This window comes from Hylaeus anthracinus, unplaced genomic scaffold (assembly GCF_026225885.1).
Source record: "Hylaeus anthracinus isolate JK02 unplaced genomic scaffold, UHH_iyHylAnth1.0_haploid 0, whole genome shotgun sequence".
NCBI classification, from domain to species: Eukaryota; Metazoa; Arthropoda; class Insecta; order Hymenoptera; family Colletidae; genus Hylaeus; species Hylaeus anthracinus.
The window spans coordinates 13,319,771-13,336,334 of NW_026533254.1; the positions used below are offsets into that span (position 1 = coordinate 13,319,771).

Sequence of the window (16,564 nt, forward strand, 5' to 3'; positions counted from 1 at the left end):
CGTCGCTAACGATTCTCACTGTCTCGATGAGTAACCCGTCGGCTCGAAGAAGCGCTTAATACATTTACGCAATCGAGAAACGTGACTCGAACGTTTAAACGCGAGAAAAATGTTCTCTGAAAGTTACGTTTCAGACGCGCTAAAATATAAGTAACGTATGTTAACGAGCAAAATGTGGTTGTTTATCATTGCTACACTGCATTGACTTCATAATGGGCTACGCCCGTATATATTGAAATAAATAAATAAAGTAACAACAATTTTCAATAAATTCTCGATACACTAATTTCCATACAATATTGATGTCACCCAAGAAATACTGTAAAGAGACGTTTCAAGTAGATTTTGGCAGCTCTTCCCGACGATGCGAGCTAAGGACGCGGGCGTTTACGCGTCCAGGTCGGCGAAACCGGTTCCGCAGTCGACTTTGCGTCGCTGCCGAGGCTTTGATGCAAATTAACCCCCAGCGCGAAGTTAAATTTGTATTAAAGCGAATATAATAGCCACGGGAGAGAATGCGGTCTGCATTCTCCGCTGCAAACTACCAGAACGAGGAACGAAAGTATTTCCACGTCAGGAAGAGCGGAAACAAGCTTCCTCGTTCAACAATTGCACTCGCTACGCGAACGAGTGGCTCGGTGCTCGCGTACACACCTCGTCAACTCGAAGAACCACTCGACCGCGTCAACGCCTTCGGGAGAATGGATTAATCATCGATTATGGTCGATCGGTCGGTTGAGTTCGAGTGCGGATGAAACTCGACTCGTCCCGATGAATCACCCGACGTCTGCGACTTTCGACAACCGTTTCGACTTCCATTCGATCTCTGCAGACTCTCGATCATGGAAATATTATAGATAGTATCTATAATCTATCTATCTATAACATCTTCGTGTTCTCGACTCGAGTCGGTTGCGATAAAAGCATCCAATGAAAACTAAAAATGAACGTTTGTCACGATATCTTCGCGGGATTACTTCGGTGAGAATGCGATAAACGACGAGGAATGATTCAGGTCGCTACATCGAAGGTGAAATTTGTTGTATCGAGAAATGATTGTTGTACTCTGCGGGGGACCCCCATTTTGGTAAACAAAAACGAAACTGTGAAAACCCGTGGAAAGAGAATCCATTCGGCGACGAATGAGGCACAAGGATATCAATACATCGAGAGGACAAAGCGATACGATACACCGCAATTGCGACACACTAGCTGTGTCCTAGTTCGTCCGCGTGAACAGAAAAGCGCGGAAAAACTGTACACACGAGACGTAGGTACGTTTCACGACGAGTGGTTGGAATCGTCACGCGAAATCTGTACCAGTCGACGGACTCGGCGAACTATAGCCACTCTCAAGGACTCTCGACGAGTACCTTCACGGTCCGTCGAGCGTTCCGAAAAGGACGAGAAAATAACGAACGCGGTCCGCGAGATCGCGCGTCGTCGTGAATAATTAAGGCATTGTTGCTGCCTTTATTTCTCGCTTGAAAACTTAAAGCTCGTTTCTGTATCGCCTAGAAAACGAAATATGGAAATCGTTTCCTCGACAACGGGCTTCTACGACGGATTCGTTAGCGCGACCTCTGAGTTTAATTTACTTAATTAGTAAAAGAGTCTCATGTTATTCTCGATAAGCTCGATCCCACCACTGGCAGCGAGCCTATGACTCCTGGAAACAATGTCTTCGTGGCGAGCATCATGCTGATTGTGAGTCAACCGTTTGCACTCCAATGCTCAGCTTAGACAATGCACTTGCGCCCTGCCAGTTTTGCTTTCAAGTCAGAGTCGACCAGAGATGGGAGAGATTCTTATCCAAACATAAATGTCGAATAACGAATAAAGAATGTCTTTCTATTACGCCACCTGTTGAGTAAAAATTCGAAATCGAATTGTAAAATAAAGTGAGGTTTCGTTGAAAAGGACCTCGCACCTCGCCTTTGTGTAAATTGTCGCGCAGTGAATATATCGAACTACGTAACCGTTCGAACGAATAAACGTCGCATAGAAATCATTACGTGTACTCGTTGATTGTTATTCTCCGTGCTCCGCGCGAAACGATTTGGACAATTTTTGATTTCGAGGTGGACTGGAAGGAAACAACCCCCCTGAGAAAATTAATATCCGGTTGTCATCTTCTCAAACGTTAAAGTCAAAGATGACAAGAGAGTCTTTTCGCCTTTATTCATAGCGTAACTTTTTCAGAAATCCAACGACGAGTCGAGTAAATAGATGGTAACGTTATAGCTCGGCGCCAAACGCATTCCAACCGAAGAGACACGCGTACATAGGCTCACACGCGTACATAATACATAGGCTCGATCTTATTTTCGTCGTGTATAACGTGTCTCGATACGTGATTAAACCAGTCTTGCCATAAATTCTCGATACGATCGAATGGATTAAGTATTTACGCGCGTACGGCTTGCCCCGTAAATCTCTATCGATCCGTCTGACGATCCTCCTGTCGCTATCTCTCGAAAACGCGAGATGGTTAATTTCAACAAGGACTACTTTCTTTCTATCCCTCCATTCCCTTTTTCTATGCGGTGGAATAATTATTCATTTAATAAATCTTCGCGATACATGTCTTCAGAATATTTCTGCCTGTAGGTGTTGCGGATGCACGCTACCGGAGTTTACATTTGCATTGTTAGGTTGGTAGAAAGTGTTTGGCGCGCGCACGATTAACGATGCACATACGTTCAATCATCGCTACATTGCTCACTAATTTCGTTTAAATAATGAATGAACAGAAAGAAACATACTTCAGACAATCCAAGATTTCTTTTGTGCAAACATCGATAACATTGATTCAAACATCGATAACAACACGAACGTGTCTCGATGGATCGTCGGAAAACGTGTGCAACTCGAGTCATCGCGATTGTTTAAATTCTGTATCCCCACGAATGTCGCGGGAGTCGTGACCAAATTGCCACTTACGATTTACGTTGTCAATGAGGATTGACAGTAAAGTGCACGCGACGCTTCTAACCCGGACAAGCCGAGAAAAAGAACTTCGTTACTTTCAACTTTTACATTCAAGAAGAAAAGCGTCTCGATACAAAAGATTCATCGTTGTTTCGTTCGTTCGTACAGCAAGAGAGAAAAACCTGACTTACCCTGGCTCTCGGTGTAAACGTCAGGTAGAATCGTGACCAGCACCAAAACCAGCACCAACTTGCACTGCATCGTCGCACCACTGACGGTACATCGCCAACTCGAGCACCAGATATCACTCGGCATATTTCTTGGCGACGATACACAATGCACGAGTCTCACGCGAACGTCATGACAACCTCTTTTGTCGCGTTCTTGCGTTCCGTGCTCTCTATCCTCTTTCGCGACGCGCACCACACGATACTAACCACCCAACCTGACTCCGCCGCTAAATCAGACTGTCGCGACCCCTCTGACAAAACCGCGACTACCACCACTCCCGCGTATCGAGCCATCGAGCACGCACGAACGCGCACGAACTCACCCGAAGCCCGCGGCGCGCTAATAATACGGTTTTCAAACCGCGAATTGCGTAACCCTTGCTGTGATTTGTAATTATACCTCTCTCCTGCCATAATATTGTGCAAAAAATGTACGAGAATTTGAGAATTTGAATGCGAAACTATGTAAAAGTTCAATTTATTTGGGAGAGGTTATACAACCCACGTTAGTACTGTTAGTAAAACACAATTCCTACACGAGTTTTACCTACCCTTTATTTACCGTTATTAATTGAAGTTTATTGATAATCGCCTCTGCAAAGAGAATTACGAAGCTACACGATACACGAAGCTTTCGCAGGAGTATTTCTTACGGAAGAAGATATAATGTTATGCACGTCGCCAAGCGTCTACTTGAATATCGACCAAACAATACGAAAACGAAAAGCTGGTCGACCGAAAAGCTGGATCAACGAGAGTTTGAAATATTAAAAGTCGTATCGATAGCTGTATTCGAGCATCAACGATGGAGAACTTGCGAAAGGAATTGATCAAGAGAATAGTGAACGTATGCAAAGAAAACGGCGTGCACGCGACCAAGGACCTGGCTTCCTTCCTGGTGAATAATACTGATTCTAATTTAGAGTCAACCTAAGTTATTACGCCTATTCTAATTAAAATTATGTTTGCCGTTTCATCGCAGATCACTTTGTTTCAATTGAGTCCCGCATATGAAATTAAAACCGACGACGACGAAAACGAGAAAATTGCTCGGGCGATAGCGGAGAAAATATGCGACCAAGATAAGCCAAGTTTAACGATACTGAAAAATCAGTTGTACTTTGGGAAACACTACCACGAGAGAGGTAAGAACGATACTCAAAAATAATATCTACAGATTACATGAACTGTTCCCGTTTAGATGAAACTGTCAAGCGACACAGGTTACGTCTGCATCAAAAGACTGGACCGATGGTGACCGAAATTTGCGAAACTGAGAAAATCGGTAATAAACAAGATTCGGAAAGACTTTACCAGAAGATGTTAGTCGTTATTACAGTTCTAAGTGGCCTTGGAAATCCTACAGTACCGTCAGTGCTTCGGTAATTAATGATGATAAGTTGACTAAATATTGAACAACGTATGAGACAATTATATTTCGCGCAGAGAAGTTTCGGTGGCTCTCCATAGCGTTTTCCAGCCCTCCGAATTGGAACCGTACGTAAAAATGTCTAAACGCGAGAAGGAGGAGCAACTGATGGAACTCATGTGCATAGTCGCGGGAATACGATTGTTTAACAGAGATTGCCAACGAGGAGGAGAAGGCATCGATGACTGTAAGTCAGTACTGTAAAGGAAAGATGAGAAATCCTGACGATCTCTAACGTCGCGATGTCGTTTCAGTGCCGACTATCTTGCAAGAAGCCACGAAAAGAAGCCACGATTCCATCATGGAATTTTTGGAACGTCTCATGTCGAAGATTTACAGATTCACCGCAGTCGTAGAAAAAGGACACCTTTACTGGGAAATACTACCATTTGGCAGTTTCACGACGGAGAACGTACAGTGGGCTATCGAGATGTTGGCGGCGTGTCGACAGCAAGAAATTTACATCAGGTTAATTTAGAGATTGATAACAATGATTTGACTTTCGCATTCATTCATTCATTTATTTAATGCTAGCTTATTTCCATTATTCTTATCATCGTCTTACATGACTCCTGCATTGTTTTATTACTGTTTGCAGTATCTCTAACTTCTCATCTATTGGGGCTCGCTGGTCCCCCTTTAACTCGGGTACCTCGGGGTTGCTAAGCTCGTACTGTAGCTACAAACACCGCTACAGCCCCCGAGGGCTTGACTTTCACATCGATTGAATTGTTATTTCTTTTGTTTTAGAAAATTATTAAGCGACGTAGAACATAGCGAGAAGGAGGTACAGAGTCTAATGGAACGTCTTCAAGGGCGTCTTTTTAAGCTTCACGACATTGTTAGATACAGAACCGCAATCCCCACTGTCCAAGTATATGTAAGCATGCGTTTCGTAAGCTTTATTTCGAAGGTTCCTTTTGAGCATGAAATCATCTTTTTGGACTTGCCCAGCCGCAATTCATCGATTTAGCAGACATATGGATGGGACTCCAGGACGAAGTAATTATACTGAGCAGCATCAACAACTTCCTTTGGGAATTACAAAGCCTGAGTACCAAGGTAATTATTAAACATAATCTCGGCTATACAATATATATATATATATAGACACAGATCTTTGTCTACAACGAGCTAATCAAGAGTACATTCTAGAATGTAAACGTGTACGACGAAGCACTATTAGACGATATGTTATCCAAAGAGGAAGTTTTCACGGACGGTGAGAGGTTGGAACGATCTATGGGCACATTGATAAGTAATAAAACGTATACAACGACGCCTGCGTCGGAAACACGTAGCGTCTTAATTGAATCGTGATATCCTTTTACAGCCGAATGCGGCGAGTGCACCCTTTACTACCCCAACACTACTAAGGACTTCGAGAACATAAATTTAGAGGTAAGATTACGCACGACAGGGCGGAATCAATGTTTGCACAGAACACCAAAGTTCACGTTGAACGTGACTTTCCTAGGTTAATTAATTCGTTCCGCAACCACCCCCCCTTTCCCCTCCCACTCACTCTCTTTTTCTGATATCTAGTTCCTAGGATTTTGCGCGTGGACGTTCATTGCTAGGCAAGGGGCGCTGATCCCGGGAAATCCAAACAACGGAGTCGCCAAGTGGAGGGGGAAATATTATGTGTTCAGCTCCAGGAAGGCTGCTGAGAATTTTGGGAAAGATCCAGACAGGTAGTTACGACGAATGTAGAATTGTATGAGACGGAAAATTTGAACGAATATCATCGTCGACAGATGTGTTTACGAGGCTCTCGATTTTATACGCAATCATCTGGAATACGTGTACTTGTTCCAAGTGTACGAGGACGTCCGAGACCTGAAAGCACAAGAAACGTAAGCGATTAGATGTAAGTAAATGTATTGAAACTGGCGAGATATTAATGTCACAATTGGCAAGGGTATCGGAACGAGGACCCCAATTGAAGATTTGTCAGGATCAAACAGTTCAAACGGACGTCCACATTCTTCCACCGTTCGTCGATAAAGACTACTCTTCAAATGTCTGGGAATTGAGACGCAGAGCGTTGCATTTGGTAATTAATGTCGATTAACGATAGACGCCAGAGAGGGGAGAAAGTTATTTTTCTGTTTAGGCAAGCATAAGTCGATGCGCAACGCACAGCACGCAAACATACAAGTCGAACTTCCGATACGGTGTTTACGTACAAGCCGCTCCACCTCGAGACAAAGAAGTTCAAACGAGGAGAGATAATTACACAAACACGAAGAAACTCTTGACTTACATATTCGGTCTACGGGGACGACGCGACGACAACCAACATGTTTTGTCTTTCTTGGAGGATGAGCTCGAACATTTATGAATTTCGTAGATGTACGCAGACATGTTTTCGGTATAATAAATATCGTGAGACATGAATTGGATAAATGAGGGTATAGAGCATCACTGGGGAATGAATGTACAAAGGGCACTCTTAAAAAAAATGAAAGCAATATCTTTTAATGATGTTCTCAAATACATTCACGAAATATCAGGGCACAAACCGCACTTCCTTTTCTTTAGAAAACAAACTGATATTACCTATAATTTGTAGTTTTGTGTACACACGTTTCGTTTTTAATCTGTACCGTTATGTTTTCTCACGTTATCATCAAATGTTTGCAATGATTTCTTTCTTCTCTGTGGCTTTCATCGATTTAGGCCAGCGATCATTAATTTATATTCAAAATACAAGAATTTTTCCAAACATCAAGGTATAATTATCCGTACCCAGGATTAATTCCATACCTCGCGCCGTAAACCGCTTATTTCCTATACTTCAACATCGCGCAGTGCTGCACATACGGTGATTTAGTATGCACACATCGTACCTTCACTGAATACCATTACATCTTAAGAGTTAGGTCAATTTTTTTACACCAAGAAACCTATATTACGACAATAATTAGTAATTACACGATAATACAATTAAATTTCGCTTAGTAATAATTTCAGTGTATAATGTAGCTATTATACAGAAGAGGTACAGGATGTTGATTTTTTTTCGCATCGTCTTTCTCTTTATTTTTACCGCACTTTTTCTAACTTCATCACATACCTTTTTCTCTCGTTTATTAACAAAATTCTTTGTCTCTCTCTCTGTTACATCAATCATCGAAAATTAATTCGCATTAAAATAAAAAGGATGAAAATATGTGTGATACTTGGGCGGTAGTTTCTAATGCAAGAAAATTAGTTTTAGATCGAATACAAAATACATACATTAACTTCGAAAACATACGTACCCGAGATGCTTTACAATCATATCATTTATTTAAACTAATGTCACAAGAATAAAATTAAAAAAAGGAAAGAACAGTTAAGTCATATTAAAATGATTTCAAGCATTTTCTACTGTTTAAATTTTACTGCCACAACGGCACACTGTATTTTCATGTTCGATAAAAGAGGCAAGTTTACGAGAACCACCAAACTAACGATAAAACGTTAATTCTGAATACGTTGACTTAAAACCAGCTTACTGACTATCGGCCACTTTAATGTTTTTCACATTTCGAAATCATATAAACGTCCATGGTATCGGCTCTACCTTTTCGTATCGACGTTGACCGAATCTACGCGGATTCCTACTTGTGGGTCATCATTTGCTGACGCATTATTCTGGGGCTACCATTGACAATCTCAACGAGCCGTGTGCTTTTAATAATGCCCATAAATTAATGTTCTACATTGCAAACGTGTAGTGGGACAAAGCAGCTACCATGGACAACAGAATACATCGGAATGGTGTAAACATGGCTAAAGTCTTAAGTCGCAAGAAACATGTTCGTGTGTTTTTATGTATATGTATTTATGTACGTATCGTGTGAGAAAGATGGAGAGATGCACTTTGCACCTTGGAATATGTTATACAATGTTTATAACCTGTCAGAGATCGTGGTTCTGGGATGGTTTAATCTACAAAGTGATTTTTGAGGTACTTCATCATACCAAAAGTTCTGAAACGTTTTACTCCAATTACTTTCATTAGTTCGTCATCGCAAATTGCGAACTGCTTATTCTTAGGATCCTGTAAAACAGCAACAAATGTTAAGTATTCGATCTCGAAAGTATAACAAGTGAAATACGTTTACAAATTGCGTAAAGTCTAATACTTACATAGAGATTCCTTTCTTTGATAATACTCCAGACTTTCTTTACGACTTCGTGTCGAGCCATCTGCTCGGCACCAACCACAGCTGCGAGTTCCGGGGATAATGTGATAGCTCGAGTATAACCACCCTTACCTTTGCCACCACCACCTTTCTTTGCTCCACCACCACCTTGAGCTTTCTTATTTTTGCCCCAATCTTCGTCGCTGTCACTGTCGCTACCCTTCTTCTTTCCTTTCTTTCCAGGTTTATCTAATACAAGTGAAATACAAATGTATAACTAGAAAACTTTACGATGAAAGTAATTTACGCAAACTCTCAATATATTTTGTGTGCATACTTTTCTTGGGAGTAACTTTTGGTTTCTTTGGGCTGTACTCTTCGTCACTAGCATCGTCGTCGCTAGCGCTTTCTTCGTCGTCTGAGGAGCCCTTCTTACGCTTATTCATCGCTTTCTTCGCAGGACTTCTTTTGGCAGGTTTCTTCTCCTCCTCTTCTTCCTCTTCCTCTGAACCTTCTTCTTCCTCCTCTTCACCATCTTCAGACTCTTCGCTAGCAGTCTTCTTCTTCTTCTTAGCTCCATCTTGCTTCTCTTGTAAACACTCCATGACTAAACTGTCTACTTCCTTTTTCCTGTAGATATTTTGTGGTTTGATTAGTTGGTGTTGACATTTGTATTGGATAGAAGTAAGAAAGTAAGTTCATTTATAAAGGAAATGTTGAAGGAGGAACGAGGTGGTAACTTAAAAGAGCAGCTCCACGCAGAGATCCTTCTTTTAATCTAGGACACAGATGGACTAACCCGTGAGTCATTTAGACTACACAAGTGCCTGCTGCATCCAAATATCCACATTTTATTTCAAAGTACTTTTTACAATCCAAATATAAATTTAAGTATTCTTAGAATAGTGTTTGATGGTAACTTCGATCAAATCTTACCTTTCGGTTAGATCTATGTCTAGCTTTCCTTCAATCTGTAGTCTCACTTTCTTGGCCGACATAGTAGTAAGGTCGGCATCCTTAAGGATAGCTACAAGAAAGAAAAGGTTTGCATTCGATGTAAATAATTTCTTTTCTATTAAAAAAAATATACATAGAATTTTTGCCTTTCGAGTATACAGACCATTCGTCGTTACAAATAATATTTCTGTATGTCTGGCGAATGAATGTTTAAAGTTACGCAAATGATAAGAAACAACGATTTCAGTAATAATCGGTAAATTCGTTTAAATTCTGGGTTCGCGAATTATTTTTCGAAAATGAAAGCTCGGATAGGACTATGTCGGACAGAAACTGGGCCAATGTGGTTTCCCGCGTTGGAAGCCTAGTAAATATTGAGCGCAAATGGCGGCTACTCGTTGGCGCCGGTCTCCGATTATCCATGCATCGCGAAGAAAAAAATTTCTGAAAGTAAGACTCGCGGTGAAAATTTAGCGTGTCGTTCCCGCTCCTTAAACAGCCTATTTTGCATTGGCCGATCGATCGTGGCGATGCATCGAGTCGTGGACTGACGAAAAATCGCTAAAGTTCACTGCACGCGAATGCAACAGAAATACGAGTCGGATCGGTGATATTAATTCGCAGGAAATATTAAAGAGATCAATGGCGACGTACGTGAACTCCAGGAGAAGATAAAAATGTTAATGGAACATTGGACACATCTCTAAGTGTCCGTGACGGCGGGAAAATACGTGAATCAACGAATATTCTCGGTTGCGACGTATGTACTCTCAGACAGCGAGAGTAACGACGAGAAAAATTCAAGGAACGAGGTTATATCCGTATTAGTAATGTATAAGCGAGAAAATGAGAAAGGTTTCGTCAAAAGATTCTGAAAAAGGAGACGATGGTCCATCCCGAGGATCGCTTTTCACGTCGCAGAAGTCGTTGTAGACTAGAGAAAGAGACGAGATGGAAAGCATGCGATGGCTTCTGGCGCGCGCCACCACAGTCAAGACGCGTCATACAACGTATACTATATAGAACAAGGACGGGGAAAGCGTTCGTTTTCAGAAAACCGAGGGAAAATCGCGAATCTTCCAAGGCATCGAAAAATTTTGTTGAAAAATCAGGAACAGATTGTACGAGACGGTAACGCGATGCAATTGCCCGACAAAGCTGTACGTAGGTGGGAAACACAATGTTGTATCACGATTGCAATGGCCGGCGTGGGGCACGCCACTTCGTCGCATACGTGCGCGCAAAGTCGTCATGTCGCAAGAGCAAAGAGCCCGATTTCCTACGTATTCCTACTCGCGAACGCGCGTATAATTCGCGGCACACGCGATTACGAGTTTAGTTTTACGATAATCGAAGCCCGTGGTTCGGTAAATCGAAGGATATCGTCACTTACCGGTGATCTCTTTGCGAAGTTCTTCGTTCGAAATATCAGCCATGGTCGTGCTTCTCGTTGTGCGTACTGCTGCCAACTGAACCTATGCCGGCTGCGGACTCCCGTAGCGTCCGTTGGTACAGTCACGTTCGACACCGGACCGATATACGTTAGGTATACTAAACTTTGAAAACGAATAACTCGTCAGGGACGCGTTAAAATCGAATACTATATACACCAAATCGTGTTAGTTTTTTTTTCTCTACAAGTTTCTCATGACGCCCCTCTCTTAATTTTGCAATCGAACGATCCAATTTCGTTGTTCCGCCAACACGTTCGCGAGAGCCTGCTGATTCCGACTGTACCGCAAGCGACCGCTCGTGGCTGCCGGTGGCGTCTACGGTACAGTCGACTCGTACATCTATCGCTGTTTCTTCCAGAATATATATTTTCAATAATCCATACCGTCGTTCGCCTACGTTTAAGGCTGATATTATATACACCAAATCGGGTCAGTTTTTTTTTCTCTACAAGTTTCTCATGACGCCCCATGCGTAATATTGCGATTTGACGGATCGAAATATGATTTTTCCCAATCCTTCCAACGATTACATCGGAATGGACTGTACAAAGCGACCACTCCGGGATTCGTAGCGTCAAGCATATAGTCGCATCATATGACAATCAGTACATATTCTACAGACATGCAAAAAAAACTGGTTTATTAAATGTTAATTGCAATTCAGTCTTTGCGAGACCAGAACATGCACGAAGAGAGACGTTATCGACGAAATTGAGAATTTTCATGGCCTGCGTCGTAGGTATCGTCTAGAAAATCGACATCATTATCTTTATCTATAATAATTCCTATTGCTCTGTTTACAAAGCGAGAAATTTCGTGTGCCATAAAATGGAATGATATCAAGCGTTGCATTGTTACCTAGACATATCCACAAGTACATGTAGCAAAAATGGATTTATCGTATCGAAAAATTGATACATTCATGTATAATTGCATCCAATCAGTGCGATATTTTAATAGGCCGCGACTGTCGAACAGACCACTCGGTTTCTTCCTCGCTTTAGTGGTACAGCAACGTTCAACACGCTCGAAAGGATGAGTGCAATAAATGATCGACGAAAATTCATAACTTTTTAATCGTTGATCGTAGAAGGATACTGTATTCACATAATCGTGTTAGTTTTTTACGAGGAAAATATTTCTCAGGAAGCGCCTTGCATGATTTTATCATCCGAAGCATCCAGCTAGAAATTACGGCGTTTTTGTCGCGAATACTGTTGTCGCTGACTGTACCTAATGTGGCAGGTTCATTGCAAGACGAATTTCTCGGTAAAATTTCATATAAATTTATTTTAGTAACTTCACCAAAATATTTTGAAAATTTTTACGAGTCGATTTGTGTATTTACTTTCTTTTATTTCGACCTGGTAAATATATTTACTGATGACACGTCGAAACGTAGTGCCGCCACGGGTGTTTGAACGTTTTAAAATGGCGGTGTCATTTTTCGCGGATTCACCTAGAGTTCTTGGTTCGTCGTCAACGATTACATTCTCTATTTCATGGCATTCGACTCCTCGTTGTCGGTACGCAACGCTACGATCACACTACGCAAATATTATGTATAGAAATGTGACATTTTTGTATATAAATCAGCAATATTATGAAATTTAGCTAAAAATATATGATTTTCCCTCTCAATCCGAGTCACTTCCGGTGCATCGACATCGTTATTTTCGCGACGAAAAATTTTTTGATCCATAACGACTAGAGAATACCAAATAATCCTTTAGGTATTATAGACACTTTTTTTAATGACATATCAAGCAATGTTTTTTTTTTTTTTAACGTACATAAGGAAGAATGCAGTCATTGACTTGTCTCGGAAATATTGATATTTTCAGACGCCAGTTGGACTCGTCGCGCCATCTAGCGGTTCGACGCGTACTACCGTTTACTCAGCCAACAAAAGTAACATAACCAAAATGGCGGGGAATTCTAATCGAGTCGACACATGTTCGAATATGTAACGGAATAGTGTTCGTAAAAAACATATTTATACTTCGTTATGTTTAGCGATAAGTCACAATCCAAATATCCGAGTACCTAGATATTTGAAAGCAATAAATCTCGAACTCTTATACTGCTGCAATATCACAGGAGTGTTGTAGTTTCTATCGTGAATCGATTGAAAATTTGTTTTCAATATTAGATATCGAATTGTTAAATTGTTAGTAGTCCAACGTACAATGCATACTTTAATTTTTTACATACTTGAATTCGTTAACCTTACCTTTGGAGATTGCATCTTACCCGAAGTTGGCATTGCAGTTACGATGCATTGCATACAGTTATGTAAGTAACAGAACACCATAGGTAACGGAATCTGCACCGTAGATAACAAAGAATATTCAAAAGTCGTGAAGCTTGGCGAAAACGACACAGATGTCGCTCTCAACACGAGTGAGCTTATTTTCTATGAATTTATGTTATGGAACACGGTGTGTTGGGACAGGACTTACAGTAGTGTTATCATTGCTATTTCGTTGTACCATGACCTCCTTTTACGTGGCGTGTACGATGACGTACTTACTAACCGAATGTGAAACATCGTCTCGAGAGCTGAATGGAAACGATTTATTCGCTATAAATCAGCCGACAAAGATCACACGAATGATTCAAACGAATACGAATTGAACCAAGATTTTTTATTTACAATTCCAACACCGCGTATATTTTTTTCAACGTGTAAAGTCACGACCATAAGCCAGTTTTATATCTGAAAAAAAAAATATATAAACATCATAAATTCCTCAAAAAACCTTCGGAAAAAATGAATTGTTTAGGAACGTCTACAATAGGTATGTATATCGTAAGATTCGGAAATCAGATATACTAATTTCGTATAGTAACGAACAACTGAAACGTAACGTAACTATCCAAGTATCCTTCGCTATTTAATCGAGTACCGAATGCAAAATAATGCATCGACGCGTGTAGGTGTACGTATGTAGACGCATGAATTTGACGCGTGCACACTAATGCCGCGGCGTGCGTGAATCGACAGGCACCGGAATGATTTCTTGCATCACGTGTGTGAAGCACTCGTGTTTGGTGTGCGTGCTTCCCCCACGTGGCTGAACACGCTGCATACACTTGCTCGCCTATCTAACGACAGAACCTCGATAGATGTGTGAGAACACAAATATATGCACGCTTAAATGTCGCCGCGTGCGTCTCTCTCTGTTTCTCCCTCTCACCAGCGGCGTTTATATACTACGTCTAGCGGGCCGTCACGTGTACGTGTCAAAATCAATATTTGGCGTTACTAGGTTATGATAACACTGCACCGTGTCGACGACGTTCGGGTATCTTACGTACATAACGACGCGGGTGGCTCGCGCCTATAATCTCGTTTCCCCCGAATTTCTTTTTTTGTTGTTGCTGTTGTTTGCACCTTCGCGCGACCAATCCCTCTAACGCGAGAATATTTTCGTAGGCGGCAACTCTTTTGGCGGGACGATTAGAAAAAGACTCGACTCGGTTGGTACATCATTTTTGGTGAAACTTGTTGTTAGACGTTGTCACTCTTAGCGATCCGACACCAGACTGCTCCGCTGTGGTGGTGACCAGTGATGGGCAAAACCTTAGGCTTCGAATAAATCTGAAGTTTGGCGACATGTTTGTCTCATTTCCTCTTTTGAACATTTCCCAAAGAAGGAAACGAGACAAACATGTCGCCAAACTTCAGATTTCAATTCAATCATTAAGAGTGATATTTCACGGTGATCACACAATCACGAGCGCAGTCGTGATTAAACTTCGATCACGACCGTGATCCGTAAGATGGCGTTTCAGAAGCGGTTTATGGTAATTGTTATCGTTAGTGTTTCGCTGTCTCTCCTTAGCGGAAATTCAAGAAGTTACAAATGAGTCAAATTTAAATCGTATTAAAATTATATTAACATTGCTTTCAGACCATATTATAATACATATATAATCTAAGAACAAAATAATTCGTAAAAAGTGAAAAGAATGTTCTGTAGCAATCAGAGAAGCGATCACGAAGAATCACAAATCACTGCGAAAAAATCATCGTGATTGAGAATGAGCGCGATTGAATCACGATTGATTCAAAAGTAGCAGTTCACGCCATCTCTAGTGACGACCGTTGGAGTCACCACCTTTTGTTTTTGGCCTCGATCGGCCCATCGTCGTCCCTCGCATGTTCTCGTCGACTACGTCGCCGCGTACTTCGTCGACATCGTCGATCGCTTTTATTGTTCTACTTTTAAACTGTATTTCGTACTGTTGATCATCTCGTAATGGTTGTATATCTAGATGTGTATTCCGTATAGATAGGTCTTAAATGGAAGCGTCCGGTATCAAATAGATAAATAAATACAATGCAATTTGCTCTGGGTTTGTATCCTCGGTGGGGATCTCAGGGTTAACAATTGCGCTAACGCTATCGTCGAGATCTTGATACCAGAGTCGGAACTATGGTTGACTCTAATCGTTCCGTGCAGTTGCGAGCGCGCACTTACGGCGGAATCAATTTCGTTGGGAGACCGTGGAAAAACAAACGGCACCGAAGGGAACTCGTGCAAATTGTAGAAAATGTGCTCTGACAGGCAATGAATTTTAATACGCGTAATTATCGTCGTAATTTGATGCAACCCCGTAACTTTCCAGCCGAATCGGTCCCGTTCTATCCCAGCTACTTGGCTGGCATTCCGCGTTTCCGCCGCGCTTTCGTTACCCCAAGAAGCGCGGCAGGAATGTTGTGCTTACTTAGCTCGTCGAGTGGATCCCCGTCCGTCCTCGGAGGAATACTGGCACAACAGGTGTACAGCGTTCTACATAATGCACAGAGCAGATTTTCACCGGCGCTAAGTGCTAACTAGGAAAAAGATCTGCGACCTGTCGACGACTATCGAGAGCCTCGAAAAGGATTATTCCGACCGAGGCTGTTACTAACCACAGTTGCTCGAACCGTTTATTTGTTTTATTTCGAACTAACAATAATTTCTAAAAAATACACGTTTTAATCCGTCATCTCATCGTTTTACTCTGCCACGACCATCCGTTGCATAGCGGTCTCGGAGCAAGGTCCAACGGACGCGATGTCCGAATGGAGCGGGGCTCAGAGGACGCGCAGCTTTGATTCGAACGAAGATATTTGCTTTAGCGGGAACTATTTAACCGTGCGGGACGGCACCGGGTACATTACACGAGTAATGTTGCGTTTTCAAGTTCTTTTCCGGGGTACGGGCCAAAATAGCATTGTCCGACGTTCCGGCCGCGTCGTTTGTCCCCGCTACGGTTTAATTACCATTTTAGCGAAACAAAGCCGACGTTTTTCTATCAACGGCGTTGCAGGACTTCGTACGGTTTGCGTTTAATCCCCGTTGGACGAGCACTTTTAATTACTCGATGAGGGGGAAAAACGAGAAGAAAAACAGATTTATCGTCCTTAATATACTA

The 16,564-nt window shown here is 41.8% G+C and overlaps 3 protein-coding genes and 1 long non-coding RNA gene across 6 annotated transcripts in view; 1 reads left to right on the top strand and 3 right to left on the bottom strand.

Moving 5' to 3' along the window:
• LOC128891135 (disintegrin and metalloproteinase domain-containing protein 9-like) overlaps positions 1-3,508 on the bottom strand; it is a 60,151-nt gene extending 56,643 nt beyond the window's left edge. For 2 of the 3 annotated variants that reach the window (XM_054150383.1, XM_054150374.1), the window contains exon 1: positions 3,123-3,508. In XM_054150383.1, the coding sequence (XP_054006358.1) occupies positions 3,123-3,246 (124 nt within the window). In that variant the 5' untranslated portion in view covers positions 3,247-3,508. The remainder of the gene's footprint in view (positions 1-3,122) is intronic. The other variant, XM_054150392.1, reaches the window with a different exon arrangement.
• A 217-nt stretch (positions 3,509-3,725) lies between these two features.
• LOC128891191 (cilia- and flagella-associated protein 206-like) lies at positions 3,726-8,268 on the top strand. Its single transcript, XM_054150495.1, has 14 exons — positions 3,726-4,059; positions 4,144-4,306; positions 4,363-4,446; positions 4,528-4,543; positions 4,608-4,777; positions 4,845-5,058; positions 5,341-5,470; positions 5,545-5,652; positions 5,746-5,848; positions 5,924-5,991; positions 6,136-6,284; positions 6,348-6,446; positions 6,511-6,646; positions 6,707-8,268. Exons 1-14 carry the CDS (start codon positions 3,967-3,969, stop codon positions 6,932-6,934), a joined length of 1,761 nt encoding a protein of 586 aa, XP_054006470.1. The 5' UTR covers positions 3,726-3,966; the 3' UTR covers positions 6,935-8,268.
• LOC128891509 (uncharacterized) overlaps positions 6,305-16,564 on the bottom strand; it is a 152,391-nt gene continuing 142,131 nt past the window's right edge. Inside the window, exon 6 of the long non-coding RNA XR_008460847.1 lies at positions 6,305-6,429. This is a non-coding gene — a long non-coding RNA (uncharacterized LOC128891509). The remainder of the gene's footprint in view (positions 6,430-16,564) is intronic.
• Positions 7,046-11,169, bottom strand: LOC128891321 (uncharacterized). The gene is made up of 5 exons (XM_054150723.1): positions 11,077-11,169; positions 9,663-9,753; positions 9,064-9,356; positions 8,731-8,975; positions 7,046-8,641 (listed from the first exon to the last, which is right to left on the bottom strand). Exons 1-5 carry the CDS (start codon positions 11,117-11,119, stop codon positions 8,525-8,527), a joined length of 789 nt encoding a protein of 262 aa, XP_054006698.1. The 5' UTR covers positions 11,120-11,169; the 3' UTR covers positions 7,046-8,524.

Coding starts and splice junctions, on each gene's coding strand:
- LOC128891191 (XM_054150495.1), top strand. CDS start 3,967: ATGGAGAACTTGCGAAAGGAATTGATCAAGAGAATAGTGAACGTATGC. Junction 5,059..5,340: donor CAGCAAGAAATTTACATCAG/GTTAATTTAGAG, acceptor CTTTTGTTTTAG/AAAATTATTAAGCGACGTAG. Junction 6,647..6,706: donor GACGCAGAGCGTTGCATTTG/GTAATTAATGTC, acceptor TTTTCTGTTTAG/GCAAGCATAAGTCGATGCGC.
- LOC128891321 (XM_054150723.1), bottom strand. CDS start 11,119: ATGGCTGATATTTCGAACGAAGAACTTCGCAAAGAGATCACCG. Junction 8,976..9,063: donor AAAAGTTACTCCCAAGAAAA/GTATGCACACAA, acceptor CACTTGTATTAG/ATAAACCTGGAAAGAAAGGA. Junction 8,642..8,730: donor TCAAAGAAAGGAATCTCTAT/GTAAGTATTAGA, acceptor GCTGTTTTACAG/GATCCTAAGAATAAGCAGTT.